At 38.2% G+C, this 24,502-nt stretch overlaps 1 protein-coding gene across 1 annotated transcript in view; it reads left to right on the plus strand.

The window, feature by feature from the left end:
- CNTNAP2 (contactin associated protein 2) overlaps window positions 1–24,502 on the plus strand; it is a 2,297,635-nt gene that overhangs the window by 1,368,564 nt on the left and 904,569 nt on the right. The window contains exon 11 of the mRNA XM_003820514.5: window positions 279–385. Coding sequence (XP_003820562.5) covers window positions 279–385 — 107 coding nt within the window. The remainder of the gene's footprint in view (window positions 1–278; window positions 386–24,502) is intronic.

Here is a 24,502-nt window from a genome sequence, read left to right on the forward strand (position 1 = left end):
AAATGAATCTGTGATATTCAAGTAAATCCCTCAGTTGTTTGTTAGTGTCTACTGTTTACCCAAAAATGGGAAGCTCCAGGTCTGTGATACATCATCTTTGTTGCGCTTGGCACCTTCTTTCATGAATCATATTAATCTGCTTAAACTAACAAGGATTAATTGCCTTGGTAAGGCAACCTGGCATTGAAATGATATATTGCCCAGACAGCTTGGAATTTGGCCACTCATAAATCTCATTTGTTTGTTGGTTTATTTCTGTTTGTCTCTCTCTCTGACAGATGTGTGCCCAATCACTGTGAGCATGGTGGAAAGTGCTCGCAAACATGGGACAGCTTCAAATGCACTTGTGATGAGACAGGATACAGTGGGGCCACCTGCCACAACTGTGAGTGCCAATTTATCTCACTTTAATCTTGTAATTGCATGAGAATCTCAAGTCTTGAGCTGTGCTTTGAAGCTCAGCAACCTGAATAATCCACATAATACATCACTCGAATCTGAAAAACCAAGATTCCTATTGTCATTTCTCCAAAAAAAAAAAAATACACTATTCTACTTGTTAAAATATGTTCTCTGGTGGCAAAGGACTCAAAAAGAAGGACCAGCATTTCCTCTGTTCCATAAACACATAGTTGAGATTGGAAGGCCAAACTTGGATTTGCCTCTCTGTGTCTAACCCACATCTGTTGGGTCGATTGTTTGGGAAATCGTGTTAGTGTGATGTCTCTGACTGGACCCTCATTTATTAATTAATCAGAGACGGAGACACAGTGTAATTGGAACATTTAGTTTCTGGATGATGGCTGCCTCATGCTTTAGCCCAACTATTTGACTACCTTTTTTTAGATCAAAGAAATGAGTCCGAAATGGAATATCTAAAAGCCAATAGATAAAATACATAAGAAGGTAATAAAATGAAGACATAAGAGGGTAAAAATATTTTAAAATGGCAAAAATAAAAAGTAACGTGCAAAAATGACTAGGAAAACACATATGTGCCTTGGTTTATATAAATAGCTTTATTCCAAAAGGTTAAATAAAAATTAAATTCTGTACTTAAAAAATTTAATGCTAACTCTTATAATTATAATATTAATTTTCCAATAATGCATCGCCATTTGCAAAACACTTTTGAAAACAAAGCACTTTTGAAAACAAAGCACTTTTGAAAACATATTTGGCATGAATCATATAATTACAAGAAGAGAGTCAACTGTTGGTTAGTGTGTGCATATGTATGTGCCTGTGTGTGTGTGTGTGTGTGTGTGTGTGTGTAGGGAAGGAAGAGCAAGAGAAAAAGAGAGATTCAACCTTGTCTCAATATGCCCAAACACTGAAACTCTAATATCTAAGTCCTCCGATTATACAAACAGATTTCACTTTACTTTTAGGAAATGGTGACAAGCAAACTATCTCAGAGTAGAGCCCTGTGTATAGTAAAAATGTCATACAGCTCTCTAAGCCTTTCCATTGTGTTATTGGTAGTAATGTGCAAGAAGAAATCGTGTTTTGAATATATTGCAAAATGTTGACTTACAAAGTTGCACACATTTATTTGTTTAGGTAGATATTCAAAAACAAGAGGCAAAGGAAATCTTGACAAAACTAACAATAGAAAGATGTCAAGAAGGTCAAAATAGATACTAGATTCATTATCTGTGTTTACATATATGAAAGTATTTTAATGAATAAAGAACAAAAATGATTGATACTGAAATTAATTCAAAGAGTTATAACTAAAATTGTTCCTTACCAATCACATCAAAATATTAACCTCCAGTATGTGACATTTATTAAATATAACGTGATGCTAGAATTACATTGATGAAACTTGGTGCCTTCACTCCACTAGCATACTTTTTATCGTGTGTTATAAATACCATATTTAATTACACGGGATCTTGTTCCTGAAATACGATAATGCTAGCCAATGGTCAAGAGCAAGAAATCGGTGGTGGTTGCAAGGATTTTCTATCTCAGTGATGGCTTTTATATTGAACTGAAAAGCAACTTATTCTTTTTTTATAGCTGTTTCCATCCTTAAAATACACAGCAAAAAGGCAAAAAAAAAAAAATTAAAATGTATGCTACTGGTTGAGTAGCTGAGGTTTGTTTTGTTTTTTAAGGGTAATGACTCCAAGGATTAGAAATGTCCTAAGTGTGTTTAGGTTTGGCACTAGTGGCCAGCTCCAAAGGTAAAAGACAAAAATTGTCTTTTGTTCTGCTGCTCCTTCCTACTTGTTCCTTGCTCCATTTTGTTGGATCTTTAAAAGCAGAATCATTCTTTTTAATAATAAAAGCCTGATCTTTTGTTGTCTTCTCCAAATGAAGCCAAAATTTTGAATATCCAACTTGTGCATAAATAGAGGTGAAAAGACCACACTGCATAATTCAAGAGAGGGTTGGCTGGTGACTTTTTTCTTTCGAAAAATATACATTGTAGCTTATTGAAGGCCATTTGCCTCCTAATAACCTGAAAGACTTGATACAGTCTTACTTACCCAAATGGATTAGTTAAAAATTTCACACAGCACAAATGTAAGAAGATACAATGTATGCCATTCAGTTTGACACAGGATGAACAATTTTACATTTTTGCAAAATCAATGACCACATTCAAAGCAAGAAGAACGAAGTGCAAAGGCCCCAGTTTCTGATGTGTCTGACGCTAGCTATAAAACCATCAGGCCGTGTGCCTTTGTGGTCAATCATTTGACTTTTCTTGCACTTTGTTCGACTGAAGTCTCTTGGTATTCTACAAGCCAGTGAGCTGAGATTTGCAGTTGCTTATTCTGTATTCTGTGGGTTTGAACTGTGTAAGTAACATAAAATATTTTGCTTCATTATTTCCTGCAGAAGACCAAGCATTCATCTTGAAATCATGCTAATTATTTTAAATAGTATTTTTTATTTAAAAAAGCAGCTAACTAAGAGCTAAAGTTTAATATAATAGAACATTTGTTAGAGTTTCAAACATTACAGGCTACAGTATTTTAGCACACCTTCTACACTAGCCCGGGCTTGGTCAGGATGAGACAGCAGTGTTATGAGTGACCTGTGATGATCCAGGCTAGAAGCTCTAGTTCAAGATGGAACAGAGAAGCCTTTTTGCTTGGTCACACTGCCTTGTGTTGACTTTGACTCTACCATTTTCTTACTTGTACCCTAGGCCATTTAAATTATTTGAGCTTCAGTTTTCTCCTGTAGGAATAGATAATTAACAGTGCTCACCTCTTCAAGCCATTGTGAGATTAAATGAAATGATGTATGGAAGATGCTGAGAAAAACTTTGGTATATGTGGTACTCAATAAATTTTTGTCATTTCATCACTTTCAGAGCAATTGTCCTTTTCCTTTGAACTTCTATACCAATAATTGCCCAAATCACACAATGTGTCTCTTAATTTAATGTCACCATACATTGTTTGCTATCACTTTTATGGCAGATTTGGACTGCAGTGAATGACTGGTTTCCATAGTATTTTTCTCCAGAAGAATTGAAGAGCATTAAGAGAAATCTGTATGCCTCCTAAACCTATGTCTCCTGTTTTCATTTGTTAGTTTGTGTGTACATGGGGACTTCATTTTTACGTAAATTATCTGTAGGGCTTAGAGGACTGTCATTTGTGAACCGCTCCCCTGAGGAGCCAGGGTGTCTCCCTTTGGGATGAGTAGACAACTCAATCCCACAGACAAAGCCAAAGATCACAGAAGATAGTCAGATCACAGGAAAGGGAAAGCCAGTTTTTGTTGTTTAAAAACAAAAGAGGCAAGTTTGTTACAAAATGCAAATACATTAAATTGTTGAAGTTTTGTACTCGAAAAAATTTTCTCATACAGGTATTCCACTCTCCATAAATCCTTTAAGATCTGAATAGTATCATATCTGAACACCAAACCATGACAAAGGGACTAAAATGATCATGTTGAACAGTTTGTGTTTATTGTATTGACTTATCCCTGCTTCAGTCTCCCAAAAGCACTGTAAGAATGTATCTTTTGCTTGGAGATGGAGTGTTGCTCCGTCACCCAGGCTTGAGTGCAGTGGCATGATCTCGGTTCACTGCAACCTCCACCTCCCAGGTTCAAGCGATTCTGCTGCCTCAGCCTCCCAAGTAGCTGGGACTACAGGCATGTGCCACCATGCCCGGCTAATTTTTTGTATTTTTAGTATAAATGGGGATTCACTGTGTTAGCCAGGATGGTCTGGATCTCCTGACCTCATGATCCGCCCACCTTGGCCTCCCAAAGTGCTGGGATTACAGGCATGAGCCACCATGCCTGGCCAAACATTCTTATATATACTATTATTTCCTTGTGTGGAACTGCTCTAAAAATTCCTTAGAATATCCTCAATAATATGAAAACTTTTGGCTAATTTAATGAATGCAAGAGGTTAAAGGATAGTATTTTAGTGTTCGACAAAAATAAGCAATGTTAGCCTTGGAAATTTATTAAATGTCAGATGTGCGTTCTGACAGAAAATATTTTTGCAGATCTTTTTATTAAAGGAGAGATTTTCACGTTGCCCGAATATATAGACGTAATGTTTCCAGGGGAAACAGGAGGAATAAACTAGATGACCTATATAATTCTCTTTTAATTTTAAAATCACGAGATTTAAAAATTCTGAAATACTAGTAAGGAACAGGTCCTGACATTGCCAAATAAAGCAAAAGTAAAATTTTTTCTAGCCAATGTTAGAGAAAAATTTAAATGTAAAAGGTAACAATTGTACATGCCGTATGCTGGAGCATTTCCTCTGGGTTCATAAATGTGTAAACTGTAAATTGTGTTGCACCTTATTACAGCACGCGTGAGAGATGCAGTGGATTTCAACAGCCCATACCATGTTGTTGATAATCCATTTCACCTATAATTGATGTAATTCAAAGAATAATTTTCAAAATAAATTGAATTCTACTTGCTGTAGTCATACTAACATAGGGCATAAAGGCCTAGATTTATTGGCACGAAGAAACTTGGTGTCTCTGTCCATTTGGAGTTTCTACAACTTAGGCATCAATGATAACTTGGAGTTTGAGCATTGCTAGAAAAACAAGCAGTATTGGGTAGAATTGCGTTGGATATGGTATTAGTCTGTTCTCACACTGCTATAAAGTAATACCAGAGACTGGATAATTTAGAAAGAAAAGGGGTTTGACTCACAGTTCCACATAGCTGGGGAGGCCTCAGGAAACTTACAATCATGGTGGAAGGCGAAGGGGAAGCAAGGCCCTTCTTGGCATGGTGGCAGGAGAGAGAATTGCAAGCGAAGGAGGAAGAACCCCTTATAAAAGCATCATCTCGTGAGAACTCACCCGCTGTCATGAGAACAGCATGGAGGAACTTCGCCCATGATCCAATCACCTCCCTCCCTTGGCATGTGGGAATTACAGGTCCCTCCCTCAACATGTGGGGATTACAATTCAAGGTGAGATTTGGGTGGGGACACAGAGCCAAACCATAGCAGGTATCTAAAATAAAACTTAGATATTTAGCCTTAGGGAATTGGAATCCATCCTTTGGGGCAAGTTCACCTGGCTTGCCAGGTCCTACGTAATATGGCCATGTCTTTAACCTGATTTCCTCCCCTATATCTCCTCCCATTCTCCCCTTCAATGCACTGGCCTCCTTTCAGTTTTTGATGCATGCCCTGCCCTCTCATACTCTTGCCCCTCCTATACCACGACCCCCCACCACAGGACATTTGCACATCTACCTCTCTGCTTTGTCTAGTACATTTCTACTCCTCCCTCAGATTTCTGCTCAGCAGTCATCTCAGAAAAGCTTTCCATGACCCTGTAGTTAGATCAAATCCTCTTATTCTAAAACACATATATCTCTTTTAGCACTAGCAATGGTTATGATTTTGCACTTATTATTCATAATGATTTAATAATATCTTTCTCCTCCACTGGTCTCTGCATCTCTGGCAGGAGGTGGTGCCACATTTCATCCACCATTTTAAATCTGAGGCTCGCCCAGCACAGACTATGCACGCAGTGAATATGCACTGCCTCCAAGCATTCTTGAATGTCAAAGAGTATCCAGAGCAACAGTGTTTTCTTTAAATTTTATTCAATGCCCTCTTTACAGTAAATTTATGAAGATAGTGAAGCTATAAGGAGAGAGTACACTTACAGGGCAAAAAGAAAAATAGCATCAAGTCCAATAACAAAATATGGATAAATGGAAGGCAGACAGGGTACTAAAAATAGTACCAAAAACTACCACAAGACATTAAACATTATTCTAAGAAATTATATGGAGGAATTTAGGATTTTAGCAAAAAAAACTACATATTTCAAATTATCTTTAAGGAAAATATTGTGCCATGTTAAGACACCCCATTCATTACTGAAATTTGTGAGAACTATGACATTATAGTAACAATAGCAAAGGAAGTTGCAACAAAGATGATATCTTAGATCAGCACTCTCCAACGTTTTTGGCACCAGGGGCCAGGTTCATAGGAGACAGTTTTTCTACAGACCAGGGTGGGGGAAGTGGGTAAGGGGATGGTTCCGGATGAAACTGTTCCACCTCAGATCACCAGGCATTAGTTGAATTCTCATAAGGAGTGCACAACCTCGATCCCTCACATGCACAGTTCACAATAGGGTTCAGGATCCTATGAGAATCTATTGCTGCCGCTGATCTGACAGAAGACGGAGCTCAGGCGGGAATGCCTGCCTCCTGCTGTCAGGCCCAATTACTAACGGGTTGGGGACCCCTTACATCATAGAGTGTGGTCAATTACTATACTGGCTAACTATAGGAGTTATTCTAAAATAGATACAGATATGTTTAAATATTGACTAGTACATGACAAGAAGTTTATTTTAAACTCTATAAAATTTGAATAACATGAACATAAAAATCTTTTGATTTATCATGTAATATTATATGTGTATCCGTGCTACAGGGAAGTTATGGAGAGGGGAAAACACTCAGGGTTTGAAATTAGATGTCCTGATGTCAAACCATCAGATCCTTAGGCTATGTGGCCAAACTTACTTCTCCATCAGTTGGACACGTCTAAGTTCCAGAAAAATGACTGTCTCCATACTTTATAAATCCTCTGTTTCCTCAAACACGCTTGCTGCATTAAGTGTGGATTTCACTCATACTTATAGAAGGTGAAGTCAGCTTTTCCAGTCCATGCCACAGGTTACTGACAGCAATAAAATAGGAATTATTCAGATTTAATCACTTTCCTCCCCATCTCTCCGCCCCCGCTCCTCTGTGCTATCTTGGTTTTGTGTTTTTAGACACGTCATTTAATGTCTCTAAACTTAAGTAGTTTCCTTTTGAAAATTCAATGAGATATTGTTTATTAAAGTACTTTTTAATGTACCCCAGAACTTAAAGTATAATTTTAAAAAGTGCTTTTTAAATTCAGAAAATGTCCTACTTTTAAAGAACTTACGCCACTAAGTTTCGAAAAACAGCTAGTCAAATTTTACTTTGAGTGTAAGTCGCATCTACTGATCTGTATACTCTTCATTCGGTACACAGGCCATATTTTCATATCAGTGATTCTCAATGAAAAGACCATAGGATGTCTCAGTATTTCAATAAATGCTCTTTGAAAAGATAAAGGTTTTTATTAGCAAGTATAATAGCCACGCTAGCTGATTTATATGCATGGAGTACATCTACTCTTTCTAATCTAGATATGGTATTATGTAGTCAGGTTGTGCTTCTGTGTTATCAAGTGAGCAACTACCAAATTCCTTCAATTTACTTTCCATCCCATTCCCACACCATGATCTGTGTCAGATGCTCAGTGTGTCCCTGTTATTAAGGAGTGACTATGGGACCCAACTGCAGGACCACAGGACACTAAGGACCCATAGTGCTACCATCACTTATTCATTCATCAATATATTGAGAGCTGACTCCATTCCATATATGGAATAGATACTGGAGTGTGAAGTAGAGAGGGCAGGAATACTAGGATGTAGCCGCCTCCAAAAATGTGTATAGTTTCATTAAAAATAAAAGTTCTTATCACCTTATTTCCACATCTCTGGTTCACCGGGATTGTGATATAGGAATAAATTCTATGTATTATTACCTCTTAGAATCTAGCTTGGCATTTTTCATGCTTACAAAATATGGATACATGTAGACACATGGGGAAAAAAATGATTTAATACTTTGTCACAAATTATTTGTTTTAAGCAATTATTTTAACTTTTCAGATTGTATATTCAAAGGACTTGTTTGCTTTATTTCTGAGTTTGTTTTTCTAACCATATGGACAGGGAGAAATCAGGGTGAGGTGATGCAACTTCAGCATGGTGCTTGGTAGAGAATATGGTTTTCAATAGAATATATGCAAGTCAAATGTTAATAAGCCCTTGCTCAGCTGTATGTATTCTCTAGAGGAAAAGCTCGCATTCTCACCAGGACTAAAGCATTGGGAGCTAAGGGAAATAATGGCAAGTGATGTCACTTCCTGAAATCACACTTTTTGCACAAGGAAACAATCATCCCAGCAGCTCCTTTACTCTCATATTCATCTGGCACCTACAGAGAAAATAAGATGGAAAGAGCTGTGAAAGTACTACCTGGGTAGAAATGTTGGAAGGGGATTTAAAGGCCATTCTATCTTTTGGCCACAACCAAATAAATTACACTGGATTAAAATAGTACAGGTCATTTGGAGAAACACAGCCCAAGGACCTCTACATTTCTAAGGCAGACCAAATTTTGAATTAATCCCTTCTTGCTTCGGAATGATGACCAAGATTAAATATAGAAAGAAAGGATTTAATTTCAATTTTGCAAAGACTCTTTCAATAGTTTCAAAAATATGTCTTTCTCTTTGAGTCTTGGCAAAAAAAAAAAAAAAAAAGTTGATCTGCAAATGCATATTGAAAAGCAGTGTGCTGTAAAGACATGCTGTGATCCTATGAACTTCTCCGAAGCTATAAAATGCCAGTGCTAGGTCTTGAGGGAACTGGCATTATTCATTAAACTCCCTATAGTTTGAATCCCAGTGTATGTTTTATCCAAGGTTCAGAGTGAAGAGAAAAAGGAATAGAAAACACCCATTTTAACACTTTCATCAGGTTGAATTAAGGAAAAAAAATGATATAGGGAAAGAGTCTAGTTTAATTTGAAGATAAGGAAGGGAGCTTCAGGAAGGTTAACATCTGCTCAGAAAACAGGAAAGAGAATTAGAGTAAAAAATAATATGTGTCTCTCCTTTGATACTTTTTAACTTCTCTGAAACCAAACTGTGTTTGGTTTCCATTTTGACATTAGTTAATAAGTTTCTATGGCAAGTCTTTAGCTTTTGAAACTTGGTGTACAGGATTATCTTTAAATCACAGTTTCAACTCATTCAACAATATTATGCATCTCTTTTGTATGTGGCACACTATGTGAATACAAAAGCATAGACGAGAGCCATTTTCCTTATGAAGTATACAAGGTAGTTTTAAAGGAAAGCAGGATAAGTAATAAAAGCATTAATACATTATAAGAAGGTAACATGTATTTATGTGTCCAACTAGTATCAAGGCAAGTGTGTATGATATGAGAGGAAAACAATATGAACCAAGATATTTGGGAAGACGTTCAAGCAGGAACGGAACTCTGAGCTAAGTTCCTTTCAGAGTTCTGTAGAGAAACAGAACTAATTGTTAAATATTCAAAAAATTTTGAATTGATTGTTTAACCTTGGTAAACCTTGGTAGCTTGAAGCAGAACCTTGGTGTAAACCTTGGTAGCTTGAACCAGACCACAGTGGAAGAATTTATGCTAGGGAAATTGACAAACCCTGTAAAGCAAGATACTTTTAATAGAGCTGGTTTACTAGCACACCACTGCCCTGTTTCATTATTAATAAAAGAAGAATAATAGTATGTGCCTGCCAATATTATTGTGAAGGGTTCAGATGATTTGTAAGATGTCTAACATGTTGTCTACTATGTAGTCAATTCTCAATAGATGGCAGCCATGGTTATAAATGTAATACTGTGAAGAGACTGGTCTTGTTAAAGGAGCAGCAGGGTGCAGATTTGAATCATGGGTGAGGCTGGCCCAGAAGACAGTGGTTTTTCAGCACCGCTGTATCAAAGCATAACTTCAGATGCTGTTCTTCATAAGTCATTTTTTTAAATTGCGAAACAACTTATATCCATTAGAACAGGAGTCCCCAACCCCCACAATACCAGTCTGTGGCCTTTTAGGAACTGGGCACAGTTCTGCTCACAGCAGAAAATGAGCAGTGGTGGAGTGAAGCTTCACCTGTATTTACAGCCACTCCCCATTGCTCACATTACCACCTGAGCTCCACCTCCTGTCCGATCACGGGCAGCATCAGATTCTCAGAGGAGCACGAATGCTATTGTGAACTGTGCATGCGAGGGATGTAGGTTGCATGTTCCTTATGAGAATCTAATGCCTGATGATCTGTCACTGTTTCCCATCACCCCCGGATGGGACCACCTAGTTGCAGGAAAACAAGCTCAGGGCTCCCACTGATTTTACATTATGGTGAGTTGTATGATTATTTCATTATTCATCACAATGTCATAATAATAGAAATAAATTGCAAAATAAATGTATTTACCTGAATCATCCCGAAACCATCCCCTACCTCCTGATCCATGGAAAAATTGTCTTCCATGAAACCAGTCTCTGGTGCCAAAAAGGTTGGAGAATGCTGCTTTAGAAGAAAGAAAGGTCACTGAATGATATTTAAGTTTTCCCATAACAGGTTATGGGCTCTCAGTTATTTCTGAAGTAAGGAGAACTGGTAAGGCTGCTGAAAATGCTTATGGTGCATTTTTGAAAACCGTTTGGATGATTTGATATCACTTCTTTAACTGTTAACATTTCTTTACTGAAAGTGATACAGACGCTTTTATTTTACTAAATTACTTCTCAATTATTTAGCTTATAGTATGATCTTAGGTAACAAAGCTAATTTTATATTCCCTTGTGATTATTAACCTAAATCTGGTATAATGAGATGCTTCCTCCCCTCAGGAGCGGTCCAGCTGTGACTCAGCTGCATCAAATTTATGTCTTCTGAAATTAAGACACCTGGATTTGTTTGCTAAACTCTATTAAAAAACTACTCAGTGAGGAATCTCTTGATTTTGCACCATTCACAGGAAGAAATTCTGAAAGTTGAATTATTGGTTCCTGTATTTTTTATTTTTTATTTTTTTTTATAAAATCATGATAAACAGAACTCTTGCTTCATTCATTTTGTTGTTGCTGTTGCTGCATTTGGCTTTTCTTCCTCCTTTCCTCTCCCTCTTGGCAAAAGAATGCTACAAAAATATAAAGATTGTTGTAATCTGGGGCGAAATTATCCATCCACCTAAATAATCTCCTCCTGTTATCTTTGATGAATATGTCTAACACCATTAATAAGCAATAGTTTCTTATCAAAAATGCAGCAGTTTCCAAGAAAATTTTGATGCTTGACTTTTGGGGTATTCTCTCATCTGACTTCTTTCACATGTTTGTGAAATCGTTGATTTGGAAATCTTTAGACTCAGCCAATAAAAGTGAAATAATGTAAATGGATATGGATTTGAATAAAGAATATGGTTTTATTTTTAAGTAAAATGAGAAAAGCATTCAAGGGCTCGTAGTCCCTTAGTCTCATCATCCAGTTTCATCCCAAAGCTGCCATAGTAGCTCCTGTCTGAAAAATATGCCTACTCTACTCTTGAAAGCCCATTCTTGGCATCACGGATGCCACCACCAAATGCCAGACAATGTTGGCAACTACAAAATTGCTGTCATTACTCATTAGCAGGCATCAAAATGTCCTAATACTCTCTGCCACTATCTGAGCCTGTTGAGATATTAATTAAACATGTCTTTCTTGCCAAGTCATGTGATCAACTTTCACTAGGCTAGGTAGGGCCAAGTGAGCCCATCCAGCTACACTGGATAAAGAAATACCTCTAAGAATTTGGCTGTGAAGAGGAAAATGCCTCGCATTTGTATTACTGCAAAGGAATTCAGAGCTCTAGAAAAGCCTATGTGTGTTTTCTACCATATGGCTATCTGTTCCTGAGTTATCCCACTTAGAGAATATTCAAGCATTTGATGGAAACATATCCCTACTCGGAAAATGAGCTCCTTTAGAGTTTGAATGACATAGATAGAGATTTCCTGAGATAATAAAACCTGCATTGGGGCAGGCCAGACTGATTGTCCTACAGGTTCCTAAATTACCTGAAGCTAGGTGGAAGGCACAAGCTTTGTTAATTTATTGTCCAAAAGCACTATTTTTCTTTTGTATAGTTCTTTAAATTAAGCTGACTTAATTAAGCTCTGTGTAAGAGCAAAAGAACATTTTCTGGACTTCCACAAGGGAGAGATTCTCAATAATAAGGATTCCTGCCTTCCCACAGCATAGCAGTTCCAGGAGAGAAGTATTGGGATTGCATGCGTATTAGATGCCCTTGAGTAAGGCAAGTAGGAAACTCCAGACAGCAGTACTTGCTGCTTGGTTGTTAGTATAGGTGTCTACTCCTGTGTGTTACAGCACCTGATGGGAAAGCCCAAGCTATGATTAAAAAAAAAAAAAAATCTCCTCTCTTCTCAGCTGACCATGTGGCTGATTAGCCACAAGGCCAGTCATCCCAAAGGGTGCTGAAGAGAAGTGGGCTGGGAGGGGAAGCCCAGTGATGGACGATGAAAGTGCAGTCATTGCAAAACAAGTCCTTCTCTTCTCATTGTTGCTAGATCCACTGCTTATGACCTATTTTCTGCTTTTACCAGATAAAATGTAGCATCAACTCTCTTGAAACTTTTGCTTTCCTGCAGTGTGATTGCCACAGTTCCACTGAACAGAGGTCATTTTCGCTAAGCTTCCTTTCTACAGTCTAAACTAGGTTTTTGGGCTAAAACGTATTTTAGAAGTAAAAATAATAATACAGAATGATGCATAGGGCAAAAATAGTATAGGGGATAAATTTATTGAGAAGCATTTGAATTGCTATTAGTAATCAAGAAAAATGTTTATTAATAAGTAACATTTCTCCTCTTCCTTTATACATATAGATGAGATATTGAAAGAAGTTGAACATAGCAGAAGCATGTTAGTCTAAAGCCCAAGTAATCTCTTTGCTATTGAATTAGGATTTCAGTTCACATTCAAAGTGGTAGTTTTTTTTCCCATTTGTCATCACCCTATGCTTCTCATGCACTACCTACCTTAAGATGAAATAAATGAATATCAGGTAGTAAATTCTACCACATGTGGTTATTATCCAAGGAATGGGCTCACATTGACACTTGATTAACATCAGTTTCACATGTGGTAATAAAAAAAATTTAATCTGTGCAAACTGTAATTGTCATGCTGGGATCATTTAGATTCCTGCAGTCTCTCTGTTGAGCAGTTTAAGAAAACTGTGTTTTCATTGTACTTTTTAAATGAGGAAGCCCAGTGGAAAAATCATATTTGAATCTTGAGAAATCTTTTGCTTTCTAAAAGTGCAATAAATGAATATAACTTTGATGGTTGGGAAGATGAGCTTGTTATCCACAGACTTAAAAAATTAAGAATACATCCTGGCTAACACGGTGAAACCCCGTCTCTACTAAAAATACAAAAAATTAGCCGGGCGTGGTAGCGGGCGCCTGTAGTCCCAGCTACTCGGGAGGCTGAGGCAGGAGAATGGCGTGAACCCGGGAGGCGGAGCTTGCAGTGAGCCGAGATCGCGCCACTGCACTCCAGCCTGGGCGACAGAGCGAGACTCCGTCTCAAAAAAAAAAAAAAAAAAAAAAAAAAAAATTAAGAATAAATATACAAGTTTTTTGGAGGGGTAATTTAGTAGATATTTTAAAATACTTACGGGCCGGGTGTGGTGGCTCTCGCCTGTAATCCCAGCACTTTGGGAGGCTGAGGTGGGTAGATCATGAGGTCAGGAGATCAAGACCATCCTGTCTAACACATGGTGAAACCCCGTCTCTACTAAAAATACAAAAAATAGCTGGGCGTGGTGGCGGGCGCCTGTAGTCCCAGCTACTCCGGAGGCTGAGGCAAGAGAATGGCCTGAACCCGGGAGGTGGAGCTTGCAGTGAGCCAAGATAGTGCCACTGCACTCCAGCCTGGGCAACAGTGCAAAACTCTGTCTCAAAAAAGAAAATACCGATATAATGATGTATTAAGGTCAGCAACTATGCCTAAAAAATGAGTACTCTGAAATGCTACCTTCTTACACAGGTCTGCAACCACCCTAATTTCCCAAATTTTACCCTAGTTCTCTCCCCCAAGCATGTGGCTACCTACTACCTTTAACCAAAGAAGGAAGGCTTTAAGCAGGAGGGAGAAAGAATATGGAGACGTTAGGAGAGTGGGTGGGGAGAAAAGGAGGAGAGAGCTGCACTCTTCATCTGTATATAAGATCATGTTACTTGCAAACAGAGACTAGTTACCTCTGAATGGCAAGGCTGAGAACACTAGTGTTTCTAGCTCTGTGCTTTCTACAGTGTGATTTGTGGACAAATAGAGGGCTTTATATGCATTGCAAGTGGCCCTGAAGATAATATAAATGCAGCTTAGAAGAAGTGGAAATGTATCTATTTTTAAAGTAATCTTACTTCTTACCTTAGATTTAAATATATACTTAAGGTCAAAAAGTATTTTTAAAATCAAAAGAACAGTATTTTTTTCCATGTAAAACCAGAGCAAGATTTTTTTTTAAAAAACTGGTAGTAAGCAGAAGTGATTTCATTAATGCCTCTTTGGAAACAGTTTATGGATAAAATTAGCAATATGATCTATCACTGACATTTACTCTTTTATCCTTTATGCAGAAGGGCTTTTCATTTATAACAATGAGAGAGATTATAAATCAGTTATTAAAACCTTATCAAAGACAAAGGCATAGACATTTTTACATTAAAATTATGAATGCAAAAACAGACCAGTCTGGTCTCTTACAAACGAAGAACAATATAAACACATTGACAGTTCTTATACTAGATAGATCCTAAATAAAAATGAAATCAAATAATACTCATTCCTGGAGGTATACCTCATATAAGTCCCTTTATGTCATCAGCAACCCTATTGTACTGACATAAGCTCTCTATCCACTGTTCTTCTTAATGCCACCGACCAGGTGCTTTTCATCTTTGAACACAAATGCCTATCCCACTGCTTAGTGCTTGGTAAGTATCAAATACAATTTGGGGCAACTAAACTGTAACTATGTCTGAATGCACAAACACACACACATACCCCCAAGTATATACACATATCTCTCAAATGACTATAAAGATAGGTTCATCAGACTCGGAACATAAAAAGCCCTTGCTACATAAGAGAAGCTTTCTCTGTGGGATACAGCATCTTAAATTCTTTTCAATTCTCAATAAGAGAGAAGAGCTTTATTTTCATTTGGTAATGTTCCTGATATATAGTACATGATATTCTTTATGCCAAGTTTTGTTCTATCGAAAAATATCTGACACTTCCAAACTCATTTTATGAGTCCAGCATTACCCTGATACTGAATCCAGACTAGGAGACTACAATTAAAATTACAAGTCAGTATCCCTGATGAGCATACATGCAAAAATCTTCAAGAAAATAGTAGCAAACCAAGTTCTACAGCATATTCCAAGAATTATACACCAAGATCAACTGGGATTTATCCCTAGGATGCAAGGATGGTTTGATATATCTAAATTAGCAAATGTGATTACACCGTATAAACAAAATGAAGGATAAGAATCATATGATCATTTCAACAGACACAGAAGAAGCATTTGACAAAATTCAACATCCTTTCATAATAAAAACTCTCAGCAAACTAGATACAGAAGGAACATACCTCAATTCAATAAAGGCCATATGTGAGGAGCCCGCAGCTATCATCATCCTCAGTGGTGAAAAACTGAACACTTTCCCTCAAGGATCAGGAAAAAGACAAGGATCCCCACTCCTGCCACTTCTATTCAACAATGCACTGAAAGTCGTAAGCAGAGCAATTGGGTAAGAAGAAGAAAAAAAGACATCCAAATCCAAAAGGAAGAAGTTAGATTTTCTCTGTTTGCAGATGACATGCTCTTATAGAGAGATGGTCACTGACTTCAGACGGTTTGACTTACAACTTTTTCAATTTTATAGTGGTGTGAAGCCAATGCAATTTGGTGTACTTCAAATTTTAGATCTTTTCCTGAACTAGCAATATGTGGTTCATGAGATAATTCACACTGTATTAAAAAATAGACTTTCTATTAGATGATTTTGCCCAACTATAGGGTAATGTAAGTGTTCTGAGCACATTTAAGTTTGGCTGGGCTAAGCTACGATGTTTGCTATGTTAGATGTATTAGATACATTTTTTACTTTTGGTATTTTCAACTTATCAGTTTATCAGTATGTGACCCCATGGTAAATCCAGGAGCATCTACATATAGTAAACCCTACAGACTCCACCAAAAAACTATTAGAATTAACAAGCAAATTCAGTAAAGTGGCAGTATACAAAATCATACAAAAATCAGTTTTGTTTCTATACACTATCAATGAACTATCTGAAAGAAAAATTGAAATCATCCCACTTGTAATAGTATCAAAAAGCATAAATTACTTAGGCATATATTTAACCAAAGAGGTGAGTGAAAGATCCATACATTGAAACCATGAACATGGATGAAAAAAAGTGAAGATGACACAAATAGATGGAAAGATAACCCATGTTCTCAGATTGGAAGAGTTTAACAGTTAGTCCCACTAAAATATCCTTATCAATGCAAGCCATACAATCAAGGAATCTCTATCAAATTTCCAATCAGATGTTTTACAGAAATAGAAAAAAAATCCTAAAATTCATCTGGAATCACAAAAGACTGCAAATAGACAAAGCAATAGCCAAAGAAAGCTGGAGGAATCACATACTAAGTGTGAGGGAAATGCATATCAAAGCCATTTGTGACAACATGGTTAAACCTAGACAGCATAATGCTAAGTGAAATAAGCCAGACAGAGAAAAACAAATGCTGTATCTATCACTTATATAGGGAACCTGAAAAAAATGAAATGTCAAACTCACAGAAACAGGGAGTAAAATAATAGTAATTGCAGAAGCTGAGGGTAGGGACAATGGAGAAATGTTGATCAAAAGGTACAAACTTTCAATTACAAGATGAGTAAGTTCTGGGGAGCTAATATACAACATGGTGACTACAGTTAATTACACTGTATTGTATACTTGAAATTTGCTAAAAGAGTAGATCTGAAGTGTTCTCACACAAAAAAGAATATCTGAGTTGATGGGTGTGTTAATTAACCCGATTGTGTTAATCATTTCACAATGTGTGTTTGTGTGTGTGTGTGTGTATATATATATATATATATATAACAAATCATGTTGTACATTTTAAATATATACAATTTTATTTGTCATGTGTACCTCCATGAGACTGAAACTAAAAAAAGAAAGTAGCAGGAAAAGTAGGCTTCAATATCAACACAATGGATTTTTGGACATTTTGAGGCAAGGACTCTATTATACACCATCAGAAGAGTGTAGAAAAGCAATAGTTGAGCGAGAGGTACCCTCTGTGCTTTTCCTAACAGATGATTCCAAGGCATAGGATGCTAAGGGTGTTTGATTTCTAGGGCTGCCATTAATAAATAACCACATTCTTGCTGGTCAAAACAACAGATTTTTATTCTCTCACAGATTTGCAGTTTAGAAGTCCATAATCAAGGTGCTGGCAAGCCCACGCTCCCCTTGAAATTTCTCGGAAAGACTTTTCTTTGCCTTTTACTGGCTTCTATTGATTGCCAGTAATTTTTGGCATACCTTGACTTATACATGCATCAGTCTATTCTCTGCCTCCTCCTTCACACGGCCACGTTCCCTGGGTGTTTCTGTCTCTGTGTCAGAATCTTTCTCTCCTTTCTCTTGTAAAGACACCAGCCATTGGATTGAGTGTCCACATTGATCCAGTACAAATTCATCTTGACAAATTACATCTGCAAAGACTATATTCCCAAATACGATCCCATCATGAGTTCTGGGTGGAAGTGTGCTTTTGCAGGACTCTCTACACTCCGCTTTGCCACACCTGCTCCTGTCCAGCACGGAGCTCCCTGTGTCCCCTGTGCTTTCCCAGCTCCGTTATGCCATCCCCTAACCCGCACCCCAGATTACTCTTCTCCCCACTTTTACCACACTCGAAATTTACTTTCTGTAGGCTCCAGTCGCATTCTCTTTTTATTTTGTGAAATCTTGTTCGCTCACTAAAACTTAAACGGATTTCTCTTTTGTAAAAAAAAAAATTTGACAGCAATTAGTTCTGTATAATGTCTCTGGTATTTATACACTCAGTTAATTTTTTTCCAAGTGTTTTACCCACAGTTTTTTCTCCCAGAAAATAAATTGTGTGGGCCTAAGTTAACTATTCTGTCTTTCTTTTTGCAAAACCTAATAGTCTTTGTTGATTAAATTTTTCATTTTGAACACACTCTGTGGGTTTAAAGAACCCTGAGGAGAAGGGAGAGGGGAGTATGTTAGGTATTGAACTTTTCATTCTTCAAAATTGCATGTAAGGAAGATATTTCATTTTTCAGATGAAAAAACTGAGGTTCAAAGTTCATGGCAGAGCCACAGTTTCAAACCATTTCCTGTTGATTTTGTGAAATCTGTGCTTGTCCATACTCCCTCCCTTCTGCCATGGCATTTCCAACTCTCAGAGCTCCAATTCCAAACAGCCTGGAGACTGGGAAGTGGTTCTGAGAAGTTGGTTTTCTATTGGCAGCTCTAGTAGAGAAGCCCTTTCCTGTAGTTCCTGACATGAGTCCCCAGTGCATCAGCCTGAGAGCAGCTGCTGTGGGAGTAAGTTCAGGGTACCTCTGAGAAAAGAGGGGGCGCTCACTGACCTAGGGGCATGTATGAAAACCTAGGGCTCCCAAGGGGTCTTGGCAATCATTTATTCTACCTACCTCATTTTATGGAGACAGTATATAATCATTAAAAATGTTTTAGTCCGGGCACAGTGGCTCACTTCTGTAATCCCAGCACTTTGGGAGGCTGAGGCGGGAGGATCACTTGAGCCCAGGACTTCAAGACCAGCCTCGCCAACATGGTGAAACCTCATTTCTACTAAAAATACAAAAATTAGCTGGGCGTGGTGTTACGTGCCTGTAATCCCAGATACTCGGGAGGCTAAGGCAGGAGAATTACTTGAACCCGGGAGGTGGAGGTTGCAGTGACCGGAGATTGCACCACGGCTTAGGGGCCTGGGCGACAGAATGAGATTCTGTCTTAAAAAAAAAAAAAGTAAAACCTCTGAGAAAGACCATATTTAAATTACATTAAATTTTGGAGTTATATTTACATTAATATAAATTATATCGAGGTTGTATTTTTTGTTTAAAAATATAATTTAAAAACTATATTCATATATATATGTATATATATATATATATATGAATCAGAAAGACTCATTTTTTTCAGGCATTTCGGGTTAGGGAAAATCTGTCCTTTGCTTCCCCGACCACTTTGAATGTGATTAAATATGCACACACACATGCACACACACACGCATGCACACACTGATGCAAACTTTAGCAAGTGACATGAGGGTGTCTTTTCACAGGATAACTGTTTTCATTTGATTCCTCATTCATAAAACACTAGTATGATATACATCCCCACATAGATTTTCCCCGTTTCTATAAAGGATGAAGATTCAAATGCTGCAAAGCTCACTGCGGGCCCCCGGCTCAGAAACAGTTCTCTCAGCACTCTCCTGACATTATTAATGGCCCTGATGTACAAACCCAGAATAAAATAGAATTAAAATCCAAAGTTAATTTCAAGCTCCATTAGAAATTAAAGGTGTTGGGAAAGAAATCAATATTTGCCCAGTGCAAAATGACTAAATTCAAAGCAATTAATTCTATTATTTTGTAACTTCTAAAAACTATAAAAGACCTTCAAACAATAAAATGTTGCCATGCTCACACACATATACAATGTGTGACTAAAACTAATGAGAATGATATCCAGCAGCAACATGCAAAAATCTCTTTTATTATTTTATAGCCACACTATGTAGTGTACACACTAAAGTGTGTCTTAAAATAGAGCCAATTATTCCGTAAAATTCATGGCTATTTCCAGCAATTATCAGCACTTAGTTGTAAATCTGGGAGGATTTAAGGGACAGAAACAATGCAAAAGAGCGAGGAGATTAATTTAAATGGAAGAAATGTATCTGTTTTCTTAATTTTGCTTTCTCTTTTTCCAGCTCCTTTTTATGTAATGCTATCGATCACCAAACAAATGACCTTAAACGCTGTAGTTCCCAACAGGAGGAAGTATTTCACAACCTGTAGAGTTGTAGGTTATAATACACATAAAACTGGCACTCAGTAAAAGCTTTTTCCTGTCAGAATCATTGCCATTTCTTCCCTGTAGTGCCTTTTGGAGAAAGTCTGAGTTAACAAATGGATCTTTTCCAGGTGCAGAAAGATCAGAGTCAAATGGGTTTGGATCAGATCTTGTAACGAGAATGTGTCACTCTTTCCCTCCCCTTGTCAAGAAGGAGTCTCTTAAGAACCGGCTCAAGCATCACTTATCATTACAGCAGACTGGGGTGAACAGTTGTAAAAGATAATGATAGACCAAACCAGTTCTTAGCTAAGGAGATGTCATGAGCCTTCTGATGAAACCTTTCTCTCTTTGTGATAGAAATAGTCAAAATGATTAAGGACTACTAGCAACAGAGGAAGGCATGGCCAGGCACTAGGACCATTCTAAGACCCATCAATATGAGGAAATGGAGCCATCATTGGCCAAAGCCTCGGGTCCTTCAAGTTTCTAAAATTTTCTGTTTGTTTGTTCTGTTTGTTTTTTGTTTGAGATGGAGTTTTGCTCTTGTTGCTCAGGTTACAGTGCAATGGCGCGATCTCGGTTCACTGCAACCTCCGCCTCCTGGGTTCAAGCAATTCTCCTGCTTCAGCCTCCTGAGTAGCTGGGATTACAGGCATGCACCACCATGCCCGGCTAATTTTATATTTTTAGTAGAGACAAGGTTTCTCCATGTTGGTCAGGCTGGTGTCAAAATCCCGACCTCAGGCAATCCACCTGCCTCGGCCTCCCAAAATGCTGGGATTACAGGCGTGAGCCACCATGCCCGGCCCAAGTTTCTAGATTTTGACACGTCCTTCCAGTGGCTACTCATCAACCCCTGGGCCTTTGAAAAGTTGTATCTTTTTAAATTGATTTCTTTCAAAATTGTACTAAATGTAGTTAGTTGCCCTGAAGGTGTGACTGGTTTAACCTGATGAATCAAAGCTGGGCTTTAGCAGCTGAGCCACCTGGGCCACTAACATCTACCTACTGTCGGTTTTTCCACACTAGCTATAACAAAAACACACTTGCTAGACCAAATTGATTTTCTGCTCTCTTTACATCTCCAAATTACTCAGCTGTTTCTTCCTTCCTGTGCTATTTTAAAAGGTCTGGGGTTCTAGCCCCAGCTCTGTCACTTACTGTGGGTGTGAGCTGAGGCTGGTGATTTGGCCTCCCTGATCCTCACTCCCCTCTCCTGTCAAATGAAAATGATTGTATTTACCTTGAAAGTTGTTTTCTTAAAAGAAAAAAAATAAAACAATTTAAAATGCATGTGAAGTGGATGTTCATGATCAGACCTATTGTAGACTCTCCAAAGTAGCACCTGTGGACATTACCATGGATCTCCATTTTCCTGGGTTTCCCAGGACTGCACACTCTCTCCCCGCTCTGCTTCCTTCAGACCTACTCTCCAGAGAGCTCCTGGTACCTAATATTAGTGTTTGTAGGTGACCATAAGTCAAGTTAGCAAATATGACATATAGGAAAGTAGATAAGAATGCAGGGGTATGAAAATAAGGTAAAAATGGGGAGTAACATGTGTTTAAAAATTGTTAATCTTTCTCAACAACATTTCTTATGGACTCAGCTAAGTAACCCAAGGAGGTTGTCTCTCTTCGCCCGCTCCTCCCCACACCAGTCCACCCTTCAACCCTTCAACGTGGCTACCATCTTCTCTATATCACTGGATCGACTCTTGTCAGTTACTTCTATATTGGCAAATTGATGTTAACTTATATAAATGGGACATCTATATTTTATAGAAGTTGCTTTCTCTTTCTTTCTTTCTTTTGAGTCTCGCTCTGTCACCCAGGCTGGAGTGCAGTAGGGCAATCTCGGCTCACTGCAAGCTCCGCCTCCCAGGTTCACACCATTCTCCTGCCTCAGCCTCCCGAGTAGCTGGGACTACAGGTGTCTGCCACCACGCGCGGCTAATTTTTTGTATTTTTTAGTAGAGACAGAGTTTCACCATGTTAGCCAGGATGGTTGATCTCCTGACCTCGTGATCGGCCTGCCTCATCCTCCCAAAGTGCTGAGATTACAGGCGTGAGCCACCGCGCCCGGCCACTTTCTCTTTCTTATAGTGGTTTTTCTTTGTTTTCTGTAACTCAGCAGCTCTTCATTTGGGTTCAGTGTAGTTCGAGCCTCTGCTTCTCAGTATACTTCCTGGGCTTTTTCTTTAGCCTTGTCCTTCAGTAGTGGTGCTCTCCAGCTGTGTCCTCAGGCTTTCCTTCTCAACATATGCACTTACCCTTACTGTCCCTAACCATGGCATCAATTTCCATTTATATAGTGATTCCTTCATCCATATTGCCATTCCAGAACATTTTGCTGGGCCCATTAAATGTCCTGGTGGACAGTGACCAGCACATAGTAGAAATGTAATAAATGATTATTGAATGAATGATGTCTCTAGATCCTAGCCATTATATCCCTGCATCAAGCTTGGCATATTGAAAATCAACTTATTCTTTCTGCCCCCAGTCCCCCATTCCAACCAGACTTCCTTTTCCTCCTGCATTTCCTATAAAGGAAAAACGGTCCCTTAGCAACCCAGCCACTGAAGCCAGTAATCTAGCCACATCTAATTAGTCACCAACTTCAGCATCTTCCATCTCTGGAATGCCATTTGTATCCCATCTTCCTCTTCAGGTCATACTTCAACACAGATACTCCCCATTTCTGAATAACAGCAAAAACCTTGCAACTCTTGATTTAAGGGCCTTCAGTTTATCCTTCACACATCTGCAAAAGTGAAAATTTGATGCCATGACTTATCAGGTCTTATCAGGTTAAATCCGGATATTATTTGGCTGTGTCCCCACCCAAATCTCATATTGAATTGTAGCTCCCATAATCCCTGCATGTCATGGGAGGGACCTGATGGGAGATAATTAAATCATGGGGGCAGATTTTCCCATGCTGTTCTCAGCATAGTGAATACGTCTCATGAGATCTGATGATTTTTTAAAGGGCAGTTCCCCTGCACACTCTCTCTTGCCTGACACTATGTAAGACATGCCTATGACTCCTTCGCCTTCTGCCATGATTGTGAGGCCTCCCCAGCCATGTGGGACTGTGAGTCCATTAAACCTCTTTTTCTTTATAAATTACTCAGTCTCGGATATTTCTTCATAGCTGTATGAAAATGGACGAATACAAAACCCTTTAATAAATCTCCAAAGTTGTAAATATAAAATTTGAATAAACTAATCTCACAAAATATGCATAATCTAGTTCCTGTCTTTATACAGTTTAACCTTTACCCAGTTCCCACTCAGCTGCAGGCATTCTGAGCATGCTATAATGCTTTGTACACATCTTTGTATGGAATGCAAACTCCCTCTTTTACTTAATTATCATTGGCATGTTCTTCATTACTCAGCTCAAGTCTCTTTGATTGTAGGAAACATTGTATCATCCCAAATCTGATTTAGGGCCCCCACTCTCTGTTCTCCCACAGCATGCTGTGCAGACCGTGTCATAGAAAGAGCAATACAGAGTTGTGGGATATTTGCTTTTTGATGTCAAAAAATATCTTATTAACTTCTCATACCAAAAAACAGGACAGGACTGATGCAATAGTTATTCAACAAATGCTTGTCATATAATGAATGGAAATTCCATATATCCAGCCTGACACTCCCGAAACTACTTACTGGTCTGACTTTTTTGCTTGAAGGAAAGCAGCTGGACTTGGGTTAAACTTTCACTCTTCTCTTTCTCTGTCTCTTCCCTTCATTGTGCTTTTTCTTTCTAACCTGTATCAAATGAGAGAGAACCTGATATTAGTCACATATTTGGAAATTTTTTGGTATCACTGAGATTTGGTCCCTCTCACTGTCTTAGCAGTTACACTTTAAGCTGGTTTACATATAGTTGTAAAAAGAAAGACTAGGTTCCCCAGTTAAAGAAACTTCAGGGACAGAAAAGCTCTCTTCTGCTTGTTTCCTTGCTTGTAAAGTTAGTCTTTGATATAAAGTTTAATCCTTTTATGCTGCCTGGAATGTGCTCAGAGGTTTTCTCTGCAGATTGTTTCATCTGGCAGTTAATTCCTGGGTACTTCTGGGAATTGAAGGAAAGAGGTTTTTGAGTTTTAGTTACTGAACTTCGATACCACCAGTCAATCC

Source organism: Pan paniscus, chromosome 6 (genome assembly GCF_029289425.2).
Source record: "Pan paniscus chromosome 6, NHGRI_mPanPan1-v2.0_pri, whole genome shotgun sequence".
Classification (NCBI taxonomy): Eukaryota; Metazoa; Chordata; class Mammalia; order Primates; family Hominidae; genus Pan; species Pan paniscus.